General features: G+C 42.4%; 1 protein-coding gene across 1 annotated transcript in view; it reads right to left on the bottom strand.

Moving 5' to 3' along the window:
* The window catches only part of COL4A3 (collagen type IV alpha 3 chain), a 148,404-nt gene that overhangs the window by 74,221 nt on the left and 46,730 nt on the right, over positions 1-27,453 (bottom strand). The window contains exons 2-3 of the mRNA XM_047773664.1: positions 2,837-2,893; positions 1,972-2,061 (exon numbers count right to left, since the gene is read on the bottom strand). Coding sequence (XP_047629620.1) covers positions 1,972-2,061; positions 2,837-2,893 — 147 coding nt within the window. The remainder of the gene's footprint in view (positions 1-1,971; positions 2,062-2,836; positions 2,894-27,453) is intronic.

Raw genomic sequence — 27,453 nt, 5'->3', positions numbered from 1 at the left:
GAAGCCCAGGGCTGAAAGGACAAATTTATTCTATGGAGGGAAATCTGAGGCCACGCCCTGTAGGAAAGCAGTGAACTGTTCAGATGCTGAACGTGTCTGAAATCAGACACTTAATATCCAGAATCTGAATGACGTTTTTTCAAATGACCAACAGAAGAAGGAGAAATGGAAAAACAGAATGTAGACACGAACACAATCAAGTGGCAGAATTTCTGGGGAAAAGAAACCAAGCTTTTGCATTTTTGCTTATAAACCACAGGTGTGGGTTTAGTGTCTTTGGTTACAGGAGTTTGATTCTGGCATCATATAAAAGCAAATTGAACTCTGATTTTGCTACCAATTAGCTAGGTAACCTGGGACACATTACTAAGGGCTCTGGCTGTCAGTTTCCTAATCCCTAAAATGGAGAAGATAGTATTTTAACTACAGTCACAACTGATTCGATCAGTGTGGGGAAGTAAATGAGAAAGTCAGGAATAAATGTCCCAAAGCCAGACTCAGAACACAGTCACAGAAAATGTTGCCTAAAATAGTCTAAACATTACTTATGAAATTCAAAAAGACCCTGTGGGGGACTCAATGATAATTACCTTTCATAACTTATTAGTTAGTTCAGTGTCCTGGAAGCCAGCCGTCAGGGGAGTGACCGGGTGGGTGCGTGAGAGCCCAGGCTTAAGTCCACAGAAGGAAAGAGCCATCAGCAAATCTAGTGGTTATGCAGTTATTTAGCAAATCCTCTAGGGCATTTATTTAAACAAAGCCCTTTGTTGTATCACAGACTTTAGGATAAAAATGTGTGATGAGTGTGAAGGGCCATAGGCTCTGGTTAGAACCTTAGGATGCCCGATGTTTAGGGGACAAGTTGGGAAAGAGTTACTCATGAAAAGAAGGTTGTTAGAAAAGAAGAAAAATCCAAGAAAGAAAGGGTTCCAAAACAAGGATGTGTTTCAAGGAGAAGAGAATGATCCAGTTTGAAGCAAAGCAGCCCTCCAGGTCAGATGCAGACACAGTGTATCTTTCTGCATCGGCCATTTGGAAGACAGGGGTGATATGGAGGTCATGGGTTTTCAGGGCAGGGGGCAGAAGGCAAACTGTCACAAGCTCAGGAGTGAATAGGAGATGAACCACAGCCAGCATGGTTAGTTTTTTGTGTGTTGTTGTTGTTGTTGTTGTTTTTAGGGCTGCATCTGTGTCTTATGGACGTTCCCATGCTGGGGGTCGATGGGAGCAGCGGTTATGCCACAGCCATGGCAACCCGGGATCTGAGCTGCATCTGCAGCCTACACTGCAGCAGCACTGGATTCTTAACTCACTGAGCGAGGCCACTGATTGAACCTACATCCTCGTGGATACTATTCGGGTTCTCGACCTGCTGAGCCACAACAGGAACTCCTATTCTTTTTAAAGAAGCTTGCCTGAGGTAGGAAAGCCAGGGGAAGGAGGGTAATGCTTTGGCTATAGGACCTGAAAGAGCTAGAGGAAGTTCTATATTGGTGTGGGAAGTATCTGCATGCTTAAGGACTGAAAGAGAAAAGCTGACATCAAAAGGAACGTTAGAATGTCTGAAAGAGAGGATACACCTATGGAACATGGTTCTAGTGGGAATCTTGGTGATGATACAGGTAGAGGGGTAGGTCATAAATGGAAGGCACAAAAAAATTCATCCTTTCATGTGGGACAAAAGAAAGGAGGGGCCGAGGCAGAAGTGGAGACTGTGCAGGTGGAGGAGGGGGAGGAGGTTGAGCAGTGGACTTGAAGATAATGACAATCATATGAATCAGTGAACCAGTGAACCAGTTTGTCCTGGCATAAGATGAAGTTTGGAGGGTCCAGCTAAGACTGGAGCAGGGATTTGCCATGGCGTCCATCAGTTGGCTGAGATGGGGAATTTTCTGCAGGTTGTCAGCCACTCTGGGGGTGGGCACAAAGGTTAGATGGACTGGGGATTTTCCAAACTCAAGGCTGACATACCTTGGGTCCCTGTGGTCCAGGCAGGCCTTCCGGACCTGGGAATCCCTTCTGGCCAGGAGCACCAGGGGGTCCTGGAAAGCCTTTCTCCCCCTGTTAAAACCAAAACACAACAATAAGCACCCAGAACAGCACTTTAAAATAAACATAACAATAGTTACTATTATAATGAGCATATAAATTATACAGAAGTTATTTTCTTTAAAGAGTTTACAATATGTTCTTTTAAAAATAGTTTTAAGCAAAAAGGTTTTTTAAGCAGTCACTTTTCAATATAGTTAAGCAATTCATTAGCGTATCCGAGAAAAGGGTTTTGTAAACAAAGGAAAAACTTTAGTTCTGCCTCTGTCTTAATTATCACAAATTGAAAGTTAATGGAGCGAATTAATGAGATTTCACGGCACTCATTTTTTTACTTGAATTTGCAATGGAGCTACTTCCCCTCAGCTAGAGCGCGGCCGCAAGATTCTTCCACCAGGGGGCGCCCGTACACCGACGCTGCGGACAAAACCTGCGGGTTTCCGCGTTGGTGTCCAAGGGAGCGTTTTCAGTTGTTCTTTTGAGTTGAGCAACAATGGAAATGGGGGATACATATGGAAGCATTCTTATAAACTTTCTTTGGCTTTGGCTTGCTAGTTTCTTCTGTACAGAGAGTTACAGTAACTGCTGGCATTTACACAAGTTATCTGAAGCCTCCCTCCAAAGCCCTTTCCCACCAATCCAGGATAATGTTTGCATACAATTACTTTAAAATTGGATTTGGGGAATGGAATATCATACTGCTGATCACTCTGCGGCTAATGAAAGAGCGTGAATTCCTTAATGAGCTCTATGGAGGAAAGAAGCAGAATGAAGGTTTTGTTTTTACCTTCTCTCCTTTGGCCCCATCACAGAAGCACTGGCCTTTGTCTCTGCAGACACAGCCCTAGGAAGAGGGAAAGAGAAGGGTTTTGTTTAAAAACGGCTTAATAAATCTCAACTGACAGAACAAAAGCAAACGTATTTTTCTGTTCTTTGAGCATCGAACACTATTTATCAGGAAGCCTGTGACACGGTAGCAATTTATTAATAGAAATAGAGTAGAAAAGGGAGATGCATTTAGGAGAACTGTCAGATGCATGTACATCATTTTTATTGTGTTTAGGAATTTCAAGTAATTGATTTATGGAAAAGGCCAAGTCAGCTCTCTTTTTTGCAGAACAATATATAGTCGAACCATATGAAATTGCTATTGTTGTTAAGCAGAAAGTGGTCTAATATTTGAAGATTTTTTAGGTTCAACAAAATGAACACATATCATTTGTGTATATTAATTGGTGGTGATATCTTCTAGAGGGAATTCTAAGGTTTTTTTTTCCTGAAATAACGTTCAAGACTAAGAAAAGATGATCAGTGCCCAGTATGCTTTTTAAAGAAAAACTAATTCCTGGATGCAAATATCAAAATGTTCTTTCTCATTAAAAAACAAAACCAAAAATTTAGCCGTGAGCTTGATAATTCTTACCCATCTAACTAGTTGCTTTGACACACTTACAACCCCAGCTTTCACACCTATGCACGTGCCAGCTCTAATGAAGGTCAATTTTTAAATTCCTCTCTGCCAGCAGAGGAATAGAGAAATAGTTTTAAATGGTAGATTAAAAAAATTTTTACACATATTCTATAATTATATATATTTATCTTTTTTGGGGGGGAGGATGATATTAACTGAAAGTTTATTTTCCCCAGGAAAAAGATACTAATTGACAGCTCAGGCAGGGCAAAGCTAGGAGACGTGCTGGCTGATAGGAAAAATAAAAAGAAATTGCTTCAAATGTTCCCAAAGTGGGGACCCTGTGTGTGCAGTGAAAATAAAAATACACAAACAGAAATGTCTTAATTGAAAATATAAAGCTGAGGGCAGTAGGCTATACTGTCATTCAAGAAAGGGGAGCCCAGTAATTCTCATGGACTCATCATTGATCTTCGCCACTTTACCCACCACAATTTATAAGAATGGAAAGTATTTAGTTGAAAGAAATTCAGTATTTTCCCAAAGGGTTGACTACTTGGCAATTTTTTGGAAGACTAAATTTTCCCACTTTTCCTCCCTGATGTTTGGGGCCATTACGTCATGTCTAGCTGAATTATTTTATTGTTCTGATGATGATGATGATTTTGGCTGCACTCAAGGCGTGTGAAAGTTTCTGGGCCAGGGACTGAACCCAAGCATAGCAGTGACAACACTGAATCCTTATCCACTGGGCCACCAGGGAACTCCTACCTTAATATTTTAATTTTGATTTTCTAGGTTTTTAAACCTCGGTGTTCATTTCAATCATATATTTAAGTATTCTAAATATTACTAACTCTAGTAGACTAATGTAAGTATGCTAATAGCTACCAAAACAGTAGTTCTCAAAGTGTGGATTTCCAGACCAACAACATCAGTGTCACCTGGAAACTTGACAGAAATGCAGATTCTTGGCCTCACCCCAGACTCACTGAATCAATAACCCTGTGGTTGATCTCAGTCATCTGTAATAGGCTCCCTGGGTGATTCTGATTTACCAATCTAAGCCAACATCTAGAATGTCCATTTTGGAGCTCCCATTGTGGCTCAGCAATAATGAACCTGCCTAGTATCCATGAGGATGCAGGTGTGATCCCTGGCCTTGCTCAGTGGGTTAAGGATCCAGTGTTGCCGTGAGCTGAGGTGTAGGTCACAGATGCGGTTCGGGTCTGGCATTGTTGTGGCGGCTGTGGTGTAGGCTGGTAGCTGCAGCTCCGATTCATACCTCTAGCCTGGAAACTTCCATATGCCGAAGGTTTGGCCCTAAAACAATAGCAAAAAACAATAATAATAATTATTAATAATAAAATGCCCTTTCGTAGGGTAGAGCAAATTCGCTAAATATTTCTTAACACTGGGCCATTTGAGACACTAGTTTATATGTCTGCTTTTTGTGTGTGATGCCTTTTTTCCTCTCATTCCAAGAAAGATTCCGGCTTGTGTGCCCCACATCTTAGGGATGCTTTCGTCACAGGGCTGAAAGCAAAAGCTGCCTGGAGACAAGATTTCCCCTGATTTAGAACCTGGAGCATAAGGACCTGATTGATGATAGTTGGTCCCAGGAGGGAATGGATGAGCATGCTGTTCCCACAGTGTCTGGAGGAGTCAGCAGGGACTCAAAAAGGAAAGTCTGGGTCCTCCATCCACAGGGACCAGATATTGGGACCAAGAAGGACTTGGTGCTCAAGGTTACACAACAGTGATGGCCATCATTTCACATGGCCCATGAGCATCTCTGATTCTTCTGCCTCCCAGACATCACACAGCACCTGCATTCTGAGCATCTTTACCCCAGGTGGGAGAAGGCAAATGGGCAGTCCTCTAACTCCTAAGGAGGTATAGAGAGGCCATCTTAATTTTATTTCTCGGAGTAAAAGTTAATAGTCACTATTTACTTTCAGCAAACTTTCAAAAATTTTTGGCCACGCCCACAGCACAAAGAAGTTCCCGGGCCGGGGATCAAACCCTTGCCACAGCAAGCAGCAACCTGAGCTGCTGCAGTGACAATGCCGGATCCTACACCTGCTGTGCCACAACAGAACTCCGGGAATCTTTCAAATTTTTTTTTTTTGTCATTTTAGGGCCCCACATGCTACATATGGAGGTTCCCAGGCTAGGGGTCTGAATCAGAGGTGCAGCTGCTGGCCTATACCACAGCCACAGTCACGCAGGATCCAAGCTTTGTCTGTGACCTGCACCGCAGTTCACTGCAACGCCAGATCCTTAACCCACTGAGCGAGGCCAGGGATCGAACGTGTGTCCTCATGGATGCAAGTCTGGTTCATAACCCACTGAGCCACAATGGGAACTCCCTAAGCATTTCCTTTTAACTTAAAAGATATAAATGCACACAAATTCTTCAATCTTGTGAAACAGGCCACAGGTCTTTTCTTTGGGAATGGGTCTGCTCTTTAGAGTCTATGGCATTGTTCTTGCCAAGTCACACCCATAACACACCACCACCATTTCCAGTTTGGGTTTCTTCAAAACAGGTCAATTGCTGAAAGATGCTTGTGGAGCAATCTGAGTATAAGGTCCTTCTGGATACAAATCCCTGTTTGCCTCTAACTTCAGTGTTTTCTCAACCACACTTAATTGAGTAGCAGTTTTCTATCAATTTTACCTTATCAAATCTTTCAACCTAGTTTGCATAGAAACACCTTTTTATGCATCTTTTATTTCGTATTTAATTAGATTACTTTATTACAATCATAAGTACACCTGGCAGAATCTAAAACTCTTGGCAATTCCAAAACTCCACCATGGAGCGCATGTCGGTGGGTTGCAGGAAAGCCTATGGATTGTCAAGGGGGCAGTGGGCAGTGGGGTCAACCAGTCTGTTGGACAGGAGGTATGCAGAGTTCTGGTCCATTACTGTGAGTCAGAGGAAGTCACGGAGAGAGAGTCTGCTGTGTTACCGACGCATCCGGCATGTCATCCACGCACAGGTGGTCAGCCCTATGGGCAAGACTCCAGAACAAGGTCGAGGGCTGTGTTTCTGTGCCCAGGTGAGCAGAACTACTCCAAAAATTGTTCCAACTTTAATTTTCAGTGAAATTGGCACGGTGTGGTCTGCCTTTACATCTGCGCAATCGGATTGACAAGACATCAGAGGATGTGAGGATTTTGCTGACAGGTGGATGCTCCCCCTGATTGAATAAACTCAGAGTTATAGTCAGGGCAGCTTCTGGCAGATGTTCAGCTGCTGCTCCAGAAGCAAGAGCTGCATAGACCAGCGCAGAGCCATGTGAAATAAGGTGCTGCACTGTTTTTGGATGGGTGATGGTGGTACCCCCACCCCAACCCCTGTTTTTGGATGGGTGATGGTGGTACCCCCGCCCCCAACCCTACTTCTCTTAATTGTGCTGTTTTTCTTGAAATAAAATTTTAACTTTGCAAATCTGTTTTATTTATTTAGGCCATGGCTGTGGCATGTGGAAGTTCCTGGGCCCGGGATTGAACTTGAACTGCTGCAGTGACAATGCCAGATCCTTAATCTGCTGCACCACAAGGGAACTCCCTGTTGTAATAATTTAATAATTCAAATAGATTATTTGACCTAAAGACAACAGTGGCCATATTTTTGTTTTTGTGGCGTTTGATCCACTTGTTTTTGGACTCACTTTTGAAACATCACGATTATATTAATGGAATATAACCCATTAAGAACTGTTCAAATGCTAAGTCACTGAAAACCCAGTATGGCCAAATGCTATTAAGTATTTAGAAAGCATAATGATGGATATTTCTTAAGAAACATTTTTAATGATTTTTTTTCTCTTTCACCAGGAGAGTACTTCTTAGTTTCAATATACCTTAATGAAGTAAGAAATCATTTGTCATAAACAGTGAGCTCTTAATTATGATTTTATGGCTCTTCTCCTCTTGCTAACCATTAACACGTCAGGAAGTGGTCCAAGATCACATGATGTTTTAGCGCTATTGCATATTAAATAGCTAAACTTGTGAGACCCATTAATTTAATAGTCACATTCATTTTTTTTTCATGAACCCACTTAGAATGCAAAATAATTTTTTTTCTTTTTACAGTCTTACCTGTGGCCTATGGGAGTTCTCAGGCCAAGGGTTGAAAGGAGCCACATCTGGGACCTACACTACAGTTCGTGACAACACCAGATCCTTAACACACTGAGCAAGGCCAGGAATCAAACCTGAATCCTCATGGACCCTATGTTGGGTTCTTAACCTGCTGAGCCACAACGGAAACTCCCAAAGTAAACTTCAACCATAGAGAATCTTAAAATTCCAAGAAGTCCCCAAATCACAGGCCTTCTGCCAGATCTGTGTGGGATCTATTTCCAGATTTGCCAGCTACCATCTGGAGCTTTGGACAAAATACTTAAAATCCTTCCAAGTTGCCTAACCTGTAAAGGAAGATCTTAAGCTCTGTCTGTCAACAAGGTGCCTGCAGAGTGCCGTGCATTCAGCAGAGGACAAAGTCATGGGGGCTGCCACTCTCTTCTTTGTGCTGTGCTAGCTTGTGGCAAAGGACATACATGCTAATGCCTGATATTTTTTTCCATCAGTCCAAACTAGCCACCACCTTCCTAGGTATTTCCTCTCGAAGTCATTTTTCCCAGTGCCAAAGATTTGGTCCTGAGCAATAGTAAGAGACTTAAAAAAATTTTTTCCCCCATGGCATGTGGAAGTTCCTGGTCCAGGGATTGAACCCTCATCACAGCATCGATCCGAGCTGCAGCAGTGACAATGTGGGATCCTTACCCACTGAGCCACCAGTGAACTCCTAAAAAGTATTTTTGTGAAGCTGCAACTGAATTTAGTCATATTTGTGAATGGTCCTCTTAGAATATACTGACTATATTAGTTGATGGACCAAATATGATTTTTACATGAGCACACAGTTTGTTTTATTTGTTTAGCAACATAAACATCAGGTTGGGGTTTGAAACCCCCGATGGTATCTGATGTTTGTAAATGAAAGATGGGGGAGTTCCTACTGTGGCTCAGCGGGTTCAGGGCCTGACGTTGTCTTTGTGAGGATGTGGGTTTGATCCCTGGCCTCACTCAGTGGGTTAAGGATGTGGCATTGCCTCAAGCTGTGGTGTAGGTCACAGATGTGACTCGGATTCGACCCCTGGCCCAGGAACGTCCATATGCTGTAGGTGTGGCCATAAAAATCAAAAATAAAAAGTGAAAAAAATAAAGACAGAATCATAACAGCCCAGAGATGGCACTAGGGAATCTGGGTACAAACCTTGTTAAACCAGCCCTTGTCTCCTAATCACTCTTCAGCAGTTACTACCTCTAGCTCACAGCCCTTGGTTTTAGTAATTCTTCACACCTTTACTGTTTCTTTGTCTAAAAGGTCTAAACTGCCTCCTGCTCTGGTCACCTCTTTGGGTCTTTCTCTTGCAAAGGCTCCCAGGCACAGGTAAAAAGATTTTTTAACACCGTGTATGCTTTTCTCCTTTAATCTTGTTTGGTTGGTTTAATTTGCAGACCCCGCCAAGGACCCTAAGAGGCTCTAGGAAGACTTTCTCCTCCCCTTCCGCTGTCACAGAGGGCTCTCAATAAGGTGGGCTCTGGCTAATTGATTAACTTAATGTTACTCCTTCAATGCTCATGAGTTGAGGGCTTGTTATGTTTACACGTTTGCAGGTAGAACCAGGTCTCACACTCTTTACATCCCTTCAGCATCAGCAGAATTTAAAAAAAAAAAAAAAAGATCTTTTTCCTCTTGAAGCTCATCAAGAATCCAGTGATGCACATGCTTTTAAAAATTGTTCTTTAATAGGCCAGGAAACAGTTTCCAAAAGAGCTGGGATGGTTCCCCCTCTCTACCCTCAAAGCATCGCGTGCCCAGCATCCGCGCGTTCCTGTGCATTCCTGGGCATTCCCAGCCCTCCCTCCAGCTCCCCTCCCCCTCGCCCAGCCCAGCCTGGTTTAGCAGAAGGGGAAGTTGGCAGCGTCCAAAGCTGGTTAACACTCTGCTGAGCAGCTCTGTTGATTTTGCATTATGATTATTGACCCTCTGCCCAGCCAATAGCCTGAGGCCAAAGTTTCTGTGTGTGAAAAGAAGAGCTGACAGAGTGCCGGCCGGCCGTGCCAGACAGACTCCATGGGCTGGTCTTTGCAGGGTCCCCCTCCCTGCCCATCCGTGCTGGCCTTAAGCAATTGACCACGAGCCTTGGCTGCATGCCCTCCAGTGTCAGAGGTTGACGTCTATGCTCGGCTTGCTGCGGTGGCCCCTTCTTTCCTGCCCAGGACCCAGGGTCCCTGCACCTGGCTTTCACAGGAATCTCATTGCAACTGCCACTTCCTATCTTTCTGTCCAGAGAGACATCCCCAGTCTAGACATCGAAATCAGCCACCCGTTTTTGATTTTCTGGACCATAGCAGGCGTGCAGATTATTGGCTCTGACAAAGAAGGTGGCAGTCACAGACCTCTGGTACATTCGGGAATAAGCAATACGGTAAGAAGGTTTGGCCTATCTCACGTGAGGCAGGGAGTGGTGTTTATTTATACCCATAATCATTCACTCAGGGTTCTTTTTTGTTTTTTTTCCCTTGCCCTAAAAGGTTTTGAGTTTGGTAGGACGAAGAGGACTTGGGCCTTCCTGGAAGATGAATAGACTCTACAGGATCCCGTGAAAAAGGTGCTGGGGAGAGACTGAACTCGGATCAGTACCCTCATGACACCAGTAGGCAATATTTGGGAGCTCTGCCCAGGACCCTGTCTTGTGCACGATCTGAGTGACATCCGACAGCAGTTCTGGGAGGTAGGTATTGTTATTAACCCTTCCTCTAGATAAGAAAACTGGGAGATGGAGAGGCTAGAGGCAGTAAGGAATGCAGCTGGGGAGTCTGAACCCCAGGCGCCTTTTTTTTGAGGGCCACCATAGCCACAGCAGAGCTGGATCTGAGCCACATCTTTGAACTACACCGAAGTTTACAGCAATGCCAGACCCTTAACCCAGCCGGAGATTGAAACCTGCATCCTCAAGGACACCATGTTGGATTCTTAACTTGCTGAATCACAACGGGAACTCCCAAACCCAGGTGGTTTGACCCAGGCCATACTCTTTTTTTTTTTTTTCTTTTTGCCATTTCTTGGGCCGCTCCCATGGCATATGGAGGTTCCCAGGCTAGGGGTCGAATCGGAGCCATAGCCACTGGCCTATGCCAGAGCCACAGCAACGCGGGATCCGAGCCGCGTCTGCAGCCTACACCACAGGTCATGGAAATGCCAGATCCTTAACCCACTGAGCAAGGCCAGGGATCAAACCTGCAACCTTGTGGTTCCTAGTCAGATTCGTTAACCCCTGCGCCATGACGGGAACTCCACCCAGGCCGTATTCCTAACTCTACACTATATTTTGTTATTGACTGGTTCTGCAGGCTCTGAGGTATGGGAGAGGGAGAATACACGACTCCTGCTCTCACTCTGTCACTGCGCCTTGATGATGTAACAAAATCCCAGCTATAAATAAGATGAGGTTGGTCATGAAATCAGCTGTGTACCTCAGGGCTCTGCACAGGGCAGCCCACAGCTCCGATCCAGTCTGCCGTCTGTCTTTGTACACCTACCAGCTAAGAATGGTGGGTTATTATTTTTTTTTCTTTTTACAGCTGCACCTGCCACATATGGACATTTCCAGGCTAGGGGTTGAGTCAGAGCTGCATCTGCAGGCCTACACCACAGCCCCAGCAACACCAGATCCAAGCTGCATCTGTGACCTACACTGCAGCTTTTGGCAACGTCAGGTCCTTAACCCACTGAGCAAGGCCGAGGAGCCAGCCTGTATCTTCATGGACACTATGTTGGGTTCTTAACCTGCAGAGCTAAAATGAGAATTCCAAGAATGGATGGTTTTTGTATTTACAAAGAATTTTTTAAAAATAAAAAAAAATACTTTGTACACTGAAAATTATGTGAACTTCAAATTTCAGTGTCTATAAATAAAGTTTTGTGTTTCATAGTTAAAATATTTGTGCGTCTTTTTTTCTGTCTTGTTTTATAGATACCCACACAACATCCTTGGTTTTGCCTCTTGACCTTTTACAGGAAAAGCTTGTTAACCCCCAGTATAAATTATCTTGATTCTATTTTTTGTGGCAGTATAAAAGTTATATTAAAAAATTAAGATAGATGGAGTTTCCACTGTGGCTCAGTGGTAATGGACCCAGCTGGTATGCATGAGGATGTGGGTTCGATCCCTGGCACTGCTCAGTGGGTTAAGGATCTGGCATTGCCGTGAGCTGTGGTGTAGGTCGCAGACGTGGCTCGGATCCTGCATTGCTGTGGCTCTGGCGTAGGCCCGGTGGCTATAGCTCTGATTAGACCCCTAGCCTGGGAACCTCCATATGCCGCGGATGCTGACCTAAAAAAAAAAAAAAAGATAGAAACTAAGGAACATATAGTCTCTGAGGTTCTGTGAGAGATGGTTTTCTGCCTCTGAGCATCAGACAGGAATTCCTCTCTTTTCCTCCCATTTCCACTCATTTGCCTCTTTTTCCCCTCATCACACTTCAGTCCAATGCAATGCAATTTGAGGACTGGAAGAACCCAGTAGATCATCTAATCCAAAAGTTCCTGATGTTTCAGACTTTACAGAGCTGTAAAATACAACAATGTTTAGGTCGATCCCAACACAGGATTGTCCTGTTTATAATTTGCTGTGTAAGGGCAATGACCACCAACAATCCCAAACAAATCCACCTTCCCACCTGCCCATCAACAGTGACCCTGTCATCTACCACTGGCATCATTCTGTAAAAATCAATCAATCAATCAAAAAACTTCCTTCAATCAAAGGAAGCAAGTGAACGCTCACAGAATACGACACTTTGAAATAAAAAACAAGTAACATTTTATTCTTAAAAAATTCCTTGTGTTCTTATTTTTCACACTTCCCTTAGTCTGGGGCAAGTCTACACTGATACGGCTTTTGTGAAGCACTAAACTAGGCATGACTGCCCCTCTCTGTGTCCTCATCCCCTCTGGTCGGCCACTACTGGCTTGGTGACATACTGCTGTGTGCTTTTCTCTTTGAGAGGTGACAGTGAGTTAATCTCTTACTGTATAAGGAATGCTAATGAATTCATTTTTTTAAATCTCCTCTGTAATTGCATCTTTAAGATCAATGCCTTTACACACACACACACACACGCACACACACCATGAATGCCACAAATCGTGGAAAGTTCAAATCCACAAGTTCAGACCCAAAGCTGGAATCACACATTGGGCAATGGAGCCCCTTTGTTTGCAAGCCTGGCTTGCCTCTATGCAGGATCTGGCCTTTCAGAAAACATCTTTGATGGTACTGATTTAAAAAAAAAATAAAATGCAGCTAGTGTACAAAACTCACTTCTCTCTTTATAAACTGATAATCAGTGAAGAAGCACTGAATAGGATTGCACCTGTTAAATGACCACTGAACCAGGCACTTCAGGGTTCTACTTGATCTCTCCAGAATGTACTACCTGAGCAGTGAGTCAATCTGCCTGGAGAAGCCGTCCTTAGCTCTTGTCATGTGGAAAATGACCACATGCCTTTCACCACTTCCACAAGCTGTTATTTAGCTAGGTAGACCAGTTGTCCATGGCAAATCTAAAGTGAATTTAAAGGTTTTACATTTTCCAGTTTGGGTTCTGGGAGAGTTGCTAGGAGTTTTTAGAAACCCTGTACTTAATCACGGAAATGTAAGACATTTTAAGGAAAAATCCACTTTGTATTGGTGAAAGTTAAGTATGCAAGGAAGAATATAAGAAGCTGAAGGTGGCTCAGGAGACAAGGCTGTGGACACTAAATAGCAATGTCTACTAGAAATATACATTAGTAGATAATAGAGTTACAACTTCAGAGAATTTCTAAACAAAACCCACAAATGATTGATTTTGTATAATTTCTTCTATTTCACTCGGTGATTGATTTGGAAGACTTTGAGTATAACTTTAATGACCCTAAATACTTGCAATGAAATAACATCTATGTACTAAACAATTTTAAATGTTTGGTTATTACAAAGTATATATTTTAATATTGTCTCTTTGAAAGAATCTTTTAATTTTAAAAATCAAAACAAACAAAAAAAGGAGACAAGGCCACTTTCCCAAACAGAAACCTACTTTGAATTCTAGGGAAGGCTCTGATGTCACCTTATCTGGAAACATAGACACTGCTTGAATAGCAATACTATTCTGAATAAAAGCAGGAAAACCAGGCACACTTAGGCTTGTGAGTGAAAGATAGTTGATTCTCTTTATCTATGATTGTCTAGAAAGACAGTTGACTTAACAACTTTGTATGTGTCCTCTCCTTTTGAAAACCAGAATAAGATGATGATTAAATTATAACAAAGTATCAACTCACAAGACATGTAAAACTGGTGAGAAGACAAAACCAGATTAAAAGGGTCAATTAATTTTTGGAAGATGGAGGTGAGTGGAAGTTTCGAGTTAAGTGGGATAGTACGCTTGCGAATACATTGACGCATACTCTCTGTTCTGATAAAAGATAAGATATAAAAAACAGAAAATAGGGAGCTCCCACTGTGGCACAGTGGGTTAAAAATATGACTGGAGTGGCTTGGGTTACTGTGGAGGCATGGGTTTAATCCCTAGTCCAATGCAGTGGGTTAAAGGATCTGGCATTGCAGCAGCTGTGGTGTAGCTTACAGCCACGGCTAGGATTCAGTCCCTGGCCGGGGAACTTCCATATGCCATGGGTGCAGCTATAAAAAGAAACAAATAGTTTTTAAAAACCCAGAAAATAAAACAGACACACTCAAAGAGTAAGATGCATATTCCTGGCGAGCAAAGTGCAATGGCAGCACACAGCAGGGGGCGAGGCTGATGCTTAGGTGGCTGGACTAAGTCTGAAGCCAACTGTGGTACCCGGGAGATTGGCTCCTGCACAGAATAGGGATCCTGAGCCCAGAAACACCATTTTAACACTGTTTGGATCAGGGTCATGGAGGATTCCCCAGAGAGGCAGTCCTGAAAAGGTGGGCATCCCCAGAGGAGAAAGGAAAAACCACAGAGCTTGGAACACAGAGCTGTGGAAGCCAGGCTCTAAGATGTTCCCAGGGAAACCTCATCCCGGTATGCACATCCTTGCATGGGTCCCTCGCACACTGAACCAGGGCTGGTCTGAATGGCCAAATAGAATAGGGCAGATGTGATGCTATGTCACTTCTGAGAATAAGTCATAAACAGACAGTGTGATTGATGTCTGCTCTCTCTCTGGGATTACTCGCTCTGGCAAGCCAGCTGTGATGTCATGTCCTCAGGCCTATATAGTGAGGCACTGAGGCCTCCTGCAACCACCCATGTTCAAGTTTATCTTCCTGAGAGGACCACTGCTCCAGCCTACAGCCTGACGGCAGCTCCACGTGAGACTTTGAGGCAGCACCAACCAGCTAAGCTGCTCTAGATTCCTGACCCTCAGAAAACAGCTGAGATAATTGGGGATTGAGGCTTCAAACTGCAAAATTTTAAGATGACTAGTTAGGAAGTAAGAAGGTATTCAGGGGCCCAACTAAAATGAAAAGTTTGGTGGAAATGATGAAAATCTTCCCAGAAAAAGAGGACAAAAGGAAGAGAGGTGAATAATAAGGAAAAAAGCTAAGGCGTGAAGGCCAATCCAGGAGGTCCAGTGTCCATCCAATAGGTGTTTCAGGAAGTCAAGAGAGAAGATAGAGAAGAGGAAATTATCAAAAATATATGTATAATAATACAAGAAACGGTTTTCTGAAATGAAAAAAATAAATTTTCAGATGGATAGAGCCTACTAAATGTCTTCCTCTCACAAACACACAATGGGTCACATAGTCCTAACATTCCAGAACCGTGGAAATAAAGACCCTAGAAATACAAAGGCAACAACAAGGAAGAGTCACATACAAAGGTCTTGGAGTTTCTGTTGTAGTTCAGTGGGTTGAGGACCTAATGATATCTCTGAGGATGAAGGTTCGATTCCTGGCCTTGCTCAGTGGATTAAGGATCTGGCATTGCTGTGAACTACGGCATGGATCGCAGATATGGCTCAGATCTGGTGTTTCTGGGTCTGTGACATAGGCCGGCAGCTGCAGCTCTGACCTTTAGCCTGGGAACTTCCATATGCCACACGTGTGGCCCTCAACAGAAAAAACAAACAAACAAAGGTCTTGGAGTCAAATGACATTGGATGCATCAACAGCAGGGCCACGTGGAGATGTGGCATGAGGCCTTCAGCTTTCTGGGGGGAACTGATTTTCAACCCATACTTTAGGCTCACCAAGCGATACAAAAATTTAAGGAGACACAGACATTTTCAGATGTGTAACGAACCAAAAATATTACCTTCCAGACACACCTTCATAGTAAATTACAGGAAGCTGTGTGCCACCAAAAAAAAAAAAAAAAGAAAAAAGAAAGAAAAAAAAATCAGGAAAGGAAGATATGAGTTCCATCTTGGAGTAAGTGTCTCAGATGATGATGGTACAGCTGACCCAGACTGGCACCAGAGGTTGGGGGCCCCCGTGGGACACCCAGGAAACAAAGAAACTGTCAGCCGGGTGAGGCAGAAGGAAATTTTAAAACCTCAGGAAAAAGGAAAATTTGTCCAAGAAAGCCTACACACATGAAAACCAGTGTTTCATCAGTGAACAAAATTTACCAAATCACACAGTACTGATTTAACCAAGAGTTATGATATAAGCATGTTGAGATTTGAAGATGAAGAAAGATGTGGGTCATGGAAATATCCTCACCTACGAACCTGCAAGTCCATAGATAATGCCCAAATTGGCACATCAGGAAATAACTCTAAAAGCCTGTTTTTCAGAAATATGGAGGCAAATAAATGGAAGAAAAAGCTACAAGTGTTGAAACCAGTTGCCTCTGCGGAGGGGAACTTGGGAGGGGGTAACCAGAAGAGGGGTGTTGTTTTTGTTTTGTCTTTAATATTACAAGCATTTTATTATTTTCATGATTTTCTTTTTTACTATCTGTGTATTTTACTTTGATAAAAATGAACAATACCAAAGTTCACCCAGAACAATAAAAAAGAAAGTTCATCTTAAAAAAATAGAAAATTTCCTGGTTCTTTTACTTTTAAAAGTTCTCTAATTTATTGTCTTCTCAAATGAAGAAGCATTTGAAGTTCATCTTAAGTGATGTTTTCCTCCAATTTGGAAAACTACCAATTTTGTTCTGACTTCCTGGTTAAAAAAAAAATGCAGTCAGAATAAACATAGGAAAATTTTAGAGCAAAATGAGTCAGACATGTGATGCAGAAACCTTAAGCAGGAGCTCCCATTGTGCTTCAGGCTGTTAACCTGATATTGCCTCTGGGAGGATGAGGGTTCAATCCCTGGCCTGGCTCAGTGGATTCAGGATCTGGCCTTGCTGCAAGCTGTGGTGTTGGTTGCAGATATGGCTCAGATCTGGCTTTGCTGTGGCTGTGGTGTAGGCCTCAGCTGCAGCTCCTATTTGACCCCTAGCCTGGGAACTTCCATATGCTGTGAATGAGGCTGTAAAAAGAAAAAGAAAGAAAGAAACTAAGCAGACAAAGTTAAATCGGGTGGTGGCCTAAGTGCCCACTTAACAGGGGTGGGGACCTGTGCTCTTGGTTGTTATAAATCACAGAATATTAAAACTGTGAGAGGCCTTAGGGTTCATCCATCTCATACTGATTCTGAGGTTCCAGCTTTTCTCTGGGGCCTGGAACTCGTAATTTCCCTTTGGAAAGAGGGGTTGACTGCATTTTGGAGAGACTGAAAATAATGCATAGAGATGGTGCTTGCCTGTAAGCTCCCCCGCCCCCCGGCCCCTCAAACTGCAAGGTTTTTCCAAGGGGCGTTCAGCTTAGGGAACGCCCTGAGCTGAACTGGGTTCAGGCACAATTCCTGGCTAGGGTGGTCCGCTATGAAAATATCTTCTTCCTAAAAGTGGAGGCTAGTAGGTGTGATCCATTGGACATTGAAGGTTCTGCTTAGCGAATATTCATAAGCCAATACCTCATAAATCTAACTCTCTATAGAGGATCAATAGGGAATCTGATACCCTGAATTTGCTTTTGAAAATGTATGATGGAAATGTCTGGGATATTTTTGTGGCATTTTTTGTGCTCAGCATCCTTCTTTGATATCATCAGTTCAAATCTAATTGATTTTTTTTTTTTGGTGTTAATTTTTTCATTAGATGAACATTGAAACAATTATAAAATAAAGTAACTGATAAATTAGATATCAAAATAGACAATACTTACTCATCAAAATAAGTTGTTACATGTAAAAGAATACATAAGCCATAGACACAAACCTAATTGTTTTCTGTTTTTTACTTTTATTAGGGCCGCATCCATGGCATATGGAAGTTCCCCAGGCTAGGGGTAGAATCGGAGGACAGCTGCCGGCCTACGCCCCAGGCACAGCAATGCCAGATCTGAGCTACATCTGTGACCTAAGCCACAGCTCATGGCAACATCAGATCCTTAACCCACTGATCAAGGCCAGGGATTGAACCCACATCTTCATGGACACTAGACAGGTTCATTACTGCTGAGCCACAATGGGAACTCATGAAATCTAATTGTGATTCAGAATAATTTCATTTCATGGTAGGAGAGCAGCCTTCGACTTTTACTACCTATAAATTACCTGGAGCCCTTAGCTGTCATGTTTGTTCTAGAATCCCTTCCTAGGTTGGAGGGCCTAGCATCTGCCTTTGAAATGAGCCTCCTAGAAGATTGGATTGCAGGTGTTCCCCCAAGATCACAATCTGAGAATCCCTTCAGCATACCAAGCATGAAACTGGAACAAAGACTCAACTGGGAAATTCTTATACTGACCTCTGTGCTATTTATGAAATGCAAAAACCAGCATTTATTTCTTTAAAAAAATAGAGGATAGTTGGGATTAATTACCAGCCCTAAATAAATTCCCCAGATTGCCTTATGTCACTTTGCTGATTAAAATTATTTGTTCATCAGCATTAGCAGCATGCATGAGGCTCTTTGTATTCTGTCCCTCTATTTCCCTGGCCTCAGAGGCCACTGTTCACTCTCGATCTTTTTCACATTCCTGTGCTTTTCCACATGGTCCTTCTCTGGCCTGAATGCCCACTTCTCACCACCCCTTACTCTGCTTGGCTAAGCTTTGCTCATTCTGGAACAGTTCAAAGGTTACCTCTTTCTGGAAGATGACTCCCCTAAATCCTCTAGATAATTAGTGTCTCGCTCCTCGGTTTTCAACACAACAGCTCTTATAATACACCTCTAATTGCACTGTAAGTATTTGTTCACATACCTTTCTCCACCACCTGACACATCTCCTTATGGGAAGCCATGCTTTCCTTATCTCCGTGTTCCTGGCAGTGGAGACAGTTCATGGCACAGGTCTGGGGGCAGGAACAGTCCTCCCAGGGGAGAAACTGTTTCCTTAGCTGTATCACATGACATAAGGGCCTGTTTGATTAGAAAACAAAGCCCTCTAGATATACTGGAATGTTGGGAGTTGGGGTCCAGATGTATGGAAAGGCAGAAAGAGGGACGTAAGAAACATCCCTTTGCCCGTCACCTGGGGTAAGAAATAGCAAATTATGATGCAAATAGAGATTCCCACACTAAGTGACACAGGTCAGAAAGAGAAAGACAAATACCATATGATATCACTTACATGTGGAATCTAAAATAGGGCACGAATGAGTTTATCTACAGAATAGAAACAAATTCACAGACATGGAGAACAGAGTTGTGGTTGCCAAGAAGCGGGGAGGGAGTGGGATGGACTGGGGATTTGGAGTTAGGAGATGCAAACTATTACATTTAGAATGGATTAGCAATGAAGTCCTGCTACACAGCACAGGGAACTATATCCAATCATTTGTGACAGAACATGATGGAAGATGATATGAGAAAAGGAATGTATATATATGTAAGACTGGGTCACTTTGCTGTACAGCAGAAATTGACCAGAGCATTGTAAATCAATAGTACTTTTCTTTTTGTCTTTTTTTTAGGGCTGCTCCCACAGCATATGGAGATTTCCAGGCTAGCGGTCAAATGGGAGCTGTAGCTGCCAGCCTACGCCACAGTCACAGCAACGAGGGATCTGAGCGCATCTGCAACCTACACCACAGCCCATGGTGAGGCCAGGGATCAAACCTGCATCCTCATGGATGCTAATCAGATTCATTTCTGCTGAGCCACGATGGGAACTCCTCAACTGTACTCTAATAAAAATTTTTTTTAAAAAGAAATAGCACATTACATATACAATTGGCATCCCTGGTATTGTCTCTGAATCATCAATTACGTTTGTTTTATAAAACTGCTCTGGGGAAATTGAACAAGCATCTCTCTGTCCTGCTCTGAAGCATGAATGAAGGAAGCATGGTAGAAACCAAGAGGCTGGGGAGACCCAGCCTTCAGCAAGCATAGGAAATCAGAATAAGAAGCTCCTGAGAAAATGCAGACTCCAGGGAATTTGCAGAGCAAACTGAATTTGGGCAAAGGTTGGATTTCCCATGGATTTGAGATGGTGTGCACAGAATTTCAAGCGGTTTAAAACCTCAAAGTGACGACACCCCTAGACAGCCTTGGGGCTACAATCACAAAGAGTAGGTGCTCAATAAATGTTTACGATATGAAAGATGGATTACAGGCTGTTAAACACATAAAGCTCGTACATAAAGTTGGAGGTAGGTGTAATTTATATAACTATATAAAATACGTAACTGTAATTCTAGCAACCAAAGAGGTTGAAAATGAAACCAGGCAAATATCAAGAATAATGCAATGTTTCACAGCCCTGACAACAGACCGGGGAGAGATAAGCATGTGAACGTAACGATGACAGCTGGAGGGAGACAGCCTACAAAAATAAATAAGAAAGTGTAAGCTATGTTTCTGGGAAAACAAACATTTGGCTATTTTAGACATTTTGATGATTGACTGAATTTTTTTTCTCATCCTGATGATGAATGCCAGGAAACTAAAATCTTAGGAGCAGACAAATGAGAAAGCCATGGGAGAATTAACCAGAGTCCTTAGGATTAGAACTCGGACCAAAAAATAATAAAAAAATAAAAAAATAAAAGCCACTAGCTTGCAGAGGGAGGGTAGCATTATAAAAAGGAGGGGCACCAAGAGAAGAGTAAATGCGCATGCGCTGGAAAGCAGCGTACGCGGAAAAGGCACCGAGAAAAAAGGAGAGGAATACTGGGTCAGAGGACAGGGATTTCGGTCTCTGCTGTTTTACTTTAGATCAGAAGACGTTCAGTTCTGCACAATGGTGACATCTGTTTTGGAAGAATACGAAAGGATATGGTAAACAGAATTTGTATCAATTCTGGGTTGTTTTGGCCACGCCCATGGCATACGGAAGTTCTCAGGCCACAGGTCGAACCTGAACCCACAGCAGTGACCTGAGCCACAGCAGTGACAAAGCCAGATCCTTAATCTGCTGAGCCACCATGGAATTCCTAATTCTGTATTTTTACCTACTTACTTATTTATTCATTACCGCTGCACCTGCAACATATGGAAGTTCCCAGGCTAGGGGTCCAATTAGACCGGCAGCTTCAGGCCTATGCTACGGCCACAGCAACACCGGATCTGAGCCGCATCTGGGACCCATGCTGCAGCCCGAGGCAATGCCGGATTCTTAACTCCCTGAGTGAGGCCAGAGATTGAACCTACATCCTCAGAGACACTATGTTGGGTTCCTAGCCCACTGAGTCACAACAGGAACTCCGAATTCTGTATTTTAGAACCAAAAATACAAGGAGGCAAAAATAACATAATTTAGAAGGCAAAGCGATTGAAATTTGGGTCACTATATGTCTAAATGTTAAGCATCAGAGATCTTTTGAAGCTCTCTGAGATGATTCTAGGTACCCACGTCCTGACATTTGCTTTCCTTTGCTCTTCTTTTTGTTGTTTTGAAATAGAGTTTGATTGTTCAGAGCAGGCCTCTAGATTGCCTGCTTCACTGTTAGTTTTGGAAGGAAGACTACAGAAAGAACAACAAAAGTGCATTTAAATTCGTTTTCTTAAGACGGAGATACAACCAATATCATATCCTAATAAAAACACACAGTGTTTGTACGTGACATCTTTTCACATGTGCGACTGCATTTAGAAAACCCTGAAAGGGGTTTAGATTTTTGGCAAATGTATTCAAAATACTTTTATACATTTATATATATGTACATATATATATATGCACACACACGGATTTGTATAATGCTGTGGCTGTCCTTTAATAGGAGTTTGGCAGTCAGGGTTTATGAGATAGCACTGTCCTGGGCTGTGCTGTGGTCTTTATACAATGTTGCTCTTTAGTCACATTCAGGTTTTTCAAAAGTCATTAACTCTGGAGTTTGAATGTGTATTTTCATGGATGAACGTGAATGCCACAGCATTTTCTGCCCTCCAGCAAGCACAGTCTTGTTGCAGAAACATGCTGCACAAGGGAACAAGCAAAGCCAGTAATGTTCAAAAGAACGTTTCACTTGAAGGCCTCCAAATATATATATTTTTTCTTTTTACAGCTGCACATGTGGCATATAGAAGTTCCCGGGCTAGGGCTTGAATCAGAGCTGAAGCTGCTGGCCTACGCCTCAGCCACACCAGGTCACATCTGTGACCTACGCCTCAGCTTGTGGCAACACCAGATCCTTAACCTACTGAGCGAGGCTGGGGATTGAACCCGCATCCTCATGGACACCATGTAGGGTTCTTAAGCTGCTGAGCCACAAGGGGAACACTAGAAGGCCTCCACATTTTAATACTTCAGAGTTCCCGTCATGGCGCAGCGGAAGCAAACCTGACTAGGAACCATGAGGTTGCGGGTTTGATCCCTGGCCTCGCTCAGGGGGTTAAGGCTCACGGTGTAGGTCGCAGATGCGGCTCAGATCTGGCATTGCTGTGGCTGTGGCGTAGGCTGGCAACTGTAGCTCCGATTAGACCCCTAGCCTGGGAACCTGCATATGTCATGGGTGTGACTCTAAAAAGCAAAAACAAAACAAAACAAATTTAATACTTCATCTCCAAAGAAAAATACCGAGGTCATCAGAAACTATGGTGATCTAGGTTTCTGTATGAGCACATTTTTCTTGAAAAATTATCTTTGCTGTTGAATTTAATTGTTGAAGCCACACATTTCATTTCTGAGTTGTTTTTTTTTTTTTAAATTTAGGGCCACACTGGTGGCATAAAGAAGTTCCCAGGCCAGGGGTTAAATCTGAGGCCACAGCTGCAGCACTGCTGGGCTGGGGATCGAACCCTTGCCTCTGCAGTAACCCAAGCTGCTGCAGCAGTTGGATTCTTAACCACGGTGCCAGAGTGGGAACGCCTCCTCCTGAATCTTCAGATAGTAAATAAACTGCTACAGGGCAGATTGATCATTTTTCACAATTTTCAGCTTCCCCGGAAAAAGGGAGGAAAACCCTCAAATTCACCGCCAGGTAGGGATGTAGTGTGTGCATCCAGCATTACTTTCTTCTGTCTGGTATCAGCTTTTACTACAGCCCAAATTTATAAACTGTGGCTCCTGGCACAAATATCCAAGTAAAATAAGGTTTTAGCCAAGAAAACAATGTGGTTAAAATCAAGAAACCCTGTTGCAAATGTTTGAAACCAGAAACTAAGCCTTCCATACCCCCTGCTTCAGTGAAGAACATGCTTACAAATTTCTTGGCTATGAAAGGAGCAAAGCAGCTGAAGTTGAAGTAGATAAAGAGACTAAACCACACAGGACGATGGAGGAGTTTCATTTGGACTCAGGATTGTGGGGAAACATGAAAAAATTCCAAGTGTAATTTCCAGATGACTGGAGTTTATGCTTCAAAGTGCCCCCAATGAATTTTTTTTTTTTCTTTTTAAGGCCACACCTGCTTCATATGGAAGTTCCCAGACTAGGAGTTGAATCAGGGCTACAGCTGCCAGCCTATGCCACAGTCACAGCAACGTGGGATCCCAGCCTTATCTGCACCCTGCACTACAGCTCACAGCAATGCCAGATCCTTAAGGCACTAAGCGAGGCCAGGTATCGAACCTGCAACCTTGTGGTTCCTAGTTGGATTTGTTTCTGCTATGCCAGAGTAGGAACTCCCTGTAAATGGATTTTAAGTGACATAATCCTCCTTTTCCGAACACTATTGCTGTCACTGTTGACACCTTCTATGTCCTGATGGATTCTTGGCTGATAATTAAGAGCTATTTGTTGAGTGATGGCATTGCATGTATAGAGAGTTTGCATCTATATTATTTGATTGCAGGAAATCAAATGGTTTCAATTGGTTTCAGTCGTTAAATATGCTTTTGTTTGTTTGAGGAAGGATTTTTGTGAGGGATTGGCATTCTGTCTTTCCTTCTTTCTGCTGTTGATTTGTTGCCTGTAGCTGTCTGTACTTCTTGCTGTATTTCTAATTGTTTCATATGTGCTACTGATTAATAAATCAGGTAACTAGAGCTTGGAAGAATTACTTATAAATTCAGAATAAAGAGACTCCGGGTTAAGTCTGAAGGCCTCAACTATAAACAAAGTTCAGGAGCTTAGTAGCCTTGTCCGGGTTTTTATTATCATCCAGATGACTGAAATTGCTCAGTAAGGGTGGTATTTATATAACCAATAAGTAAATGTTACGTTTTTATTAAATAAAATATACACAGTCATACTTTAAAGATCCTCTTATTTAAAAATTTTGTTGTAAAATATATATAGCACAATTTAAAATTTTAATCATTTTTAAGTGTCAGTTCAGTAGTGTTAGGTGCATTCACATGGTGCAATCAGTCTTTGGAATCTTTCTCATCTTGCAAAATTGGAACTCTACCCATCAGACAATAGCTCCCCATTCCCCCCTCCTCCCAGGCCCTGCCCTGACAGCTACCATACTTTGAACATGACCACTCTCCACATAAGTGGACTCACAAATGACTAGCCTTTCTTCTTCTCTGGCCATGCCCATGACATGGGGAAGTTGCCAAGCCAGAGACTGAACCCACTCTACAACAGTGACAATGCGGGATCCTGAACCCTCTGAGCCACCAGGGAACTTCTCAAATGACTAGTCTTTTTGTCACTGGCTTATTTCACTTAGCATAACATCCTGCAGGTTCATCCATGCTGTAGCAGGCAAACACTCTTAGGTGTTCTATGATTAAATTTTTACAATCAAAAGAATAGTACAAACACCTATCATTGAAAGCCAAGGTGGGGAAATGCATACCTGCACCTATGAAACTGGGAAAAGCTGAGGGAGTATAAATTTGCCCATAAAACAAAGATTTCCAAAGGGTCTGGTTACATACAATACAGCCCATCAGTACTGTGGTGTGTTACGGTGACACAAGATGAGACGGACCTACATGTACCAGCTTGGAGAGAAGATATGACCGTAAGTGAAGAAAATCGATGGCTAAACAGCATGATTGTACTTCTCATTTTTGTATGAAACATATATTATAGGTGCAGATATTTTGCAAATATATACATGAAATGGTTAAAAGTGGTCATCTCTGGGGTAGAATTATGGTGCCTTGCAGAGTTGACTTTTTACCTTCTCCAATTGTTTTAAAACATTTGCATGTACCCTACTTCATAATCAGGAAAAGAAACAAGAACAATACTTTTCAACAACAACAATAATAATTTTCTTTTTTTAAAAAAGGAAACAATAATGATGAGGGAATGGTAGGCTGTTGACGTAGCCACAAACACGAAAAATAAAAATCCATTGCTGAGAAATGTCTAAGGTTTAGGTTTACTTTCTGTTTAATTTTCTCATTTCAATCCTACATTCTAAGCCCATGAAACAACAGCAAAAAACAAAAACTCCAATACAAGTTTCGCATAAGCAAGAATGAGTCAGTCTGAAAAATATTTTCGGGCACACTTTTCACCTTTGTGGAGTTGGTAAATAGGGCCCTTGGGTAATGAAGTGATAAGAAGGTTCTTCAAGCAGACACCCAGACGACAGACCTGTGTGAGTTTACAAGAAGGTTCTTCAGAATATGGGTACCAAAGAATCAACAGGGCAGGGGACAGTGCCCATGACCATATTCCAAAGGACTTGGCTGCGAGTCTCAAATTCTCCACGCGCAAACCTTGGAAATGTTTTTCACTTCACACAGCCAGTGCCTATAATTCGTAATGAAGAGGCATTTGAAGAATGGCAAGCCAGTTGTATACCAGGGGACGGTGTTCTGCTTGGGATGGGTTTTTAGAGGCGCCGGCTTAAGGAATAAAAACTGCAAAAGCACATCACTCTGGACACATGCTGTAGTCATCCGGATTTAGCGTAAGAAACAGGGACGAAAGGTTTGGGGGCCAACCCGTCCTGAAAATGCAACTTCCTTTAAAATGTAGGGGACGAAAAATAGACGTCTAAATCAGAGAAGATACAGGGACAAAATCCCCATCAAGGGAGTCTTCTCTAGTAAAATGCTGGAAATAGTAATACCATGTCTGATATACTTTCCCAGTGTGCATATTTAAGGGATTATAAGGCTAAGACATTGTGTTTTACTAGCTTATCGCAAATTTTCACATAAACTGTGATTCCTAATTTTGTGGTTTGGTATCTAAGAGTCCCCAAGGCATACAGATTTCTCCATAAGTGAAAGGTAAAATGAACCAGACTCCAGTTTACTTAAGTCATCCTCAGAAGTGATTCTCATAATATGATATGTGAAGTTCCCCTGATAGCACAGTGGGTTAAGGATGTGGCATTGTCACTGCTGTGGCCCAGGTTCTATCCCTGGCTCAGGAACTTCTGCATGCCATGGGTATGGTCAAAAAAAATAAAAAATAAAAAAAAAGGAAAATAATAATACAGTAAAGAATTAGTTTCTTTCCAGGAACATAATTGCATCTATGGTTGCTTATAAAATGCAATCGGACTCTTAATTTCACTGGTGCTCTAACTTTATTTTCGTATGCCTCTTATCACCAAAAAGACTGAAACAAGAATTTACACTTCATAGGTGTGGTTTGGAGCAGGGCTAGAAATACAGCCTACAGGGCAAATCTAGTCTACCACTTGTTTTTGTATGGTCCTTGAGCTAAGAATCTAAATATGTAAAAACACTATCAGTCTTTTCAGTTGCTTAAAATATTTACTTTCTGACTCTCCAAAGAAAAGTTTGCTGGTCCCTGGAATAGAGTAAAAAGAATTGGAACTAAGCAGAGATCAAAAAGACTTTAGCTGTTTTTCAGCCTGTGTGATTTGGGCTGGTTAAGGCTCTTTCCTAGGTTTTCATACACCTATAAAATATGGTTTCTTTTGATTTAATTCTAGTCTGTGTTCCAGGCTACACTGTAGCTATTTTAAAAATTCTAACAAATCTGATTTGCACAGCACCCGGAGAATATCACGGTGACCTTGATTTGCTTTGGAGGAAGCCAAGCTGAGTTAGGATGAAAGGAAGTAATTGTGGTGTTTACAAGTTTCTAAGTATCAAATGAAAAGGTTTGTCCAAAACAGGTTTGTTTATGAATGGCCAAGGCTACTCTGATTGAGTCAAGAACCATCTCTAGGGCAAGGATCTTGCGTTCTACTTTAAACAGGTTTATACTCTTCAAATAGGTGATAAGGGCAATGCTATGTCTTTGCTCTGAAACTCTCACAACTTTCACCAGGACCCTACAAATCGTGGATATTCATGCCACATCTGGGCCTGACATCTGAGGCCGAAGGAGTGAGAGCTGAGAATGTGCTTTTAGCAATAAGACAGAAGCTATGTGCTCCAGGGATGACCGAGAGCTGCAAGAAGTGAAAAGCACCATCCTAAAATCTACAAGAGGGTGTAATGGGCTCACGATAGCCAAGACAGATCTGAACAAAAGGACCAGAGAGAGAACATGCCATTCTAGATTTCAAGACTTATTATATAAAGCTATTGTAATGAAGCATTGTGGTATTGGTGTAGAAATGGACAACAGAAAACCTAGATAGAG

Source organism: Phacochoerus africanus, chromosome 3 (genome assembly GCF_016906955.1).
Source record: "Phacochoerus africanus isolate WHEZ1 chromosome 3, ROS_Pafr_v1, whole genome shotgun sequence".
In the NCBI taxonomy this organism is placed as follows: domain Eukaryota; kingdom Metazoa; phylum Chordata; class Mammalia; order Artiodactyla; family Suidae; genus Phacochoerus; species Phacochoerus africanus.
This window is presented reverse-complemented; position numbering and strand designations above follow the sequence as displayed.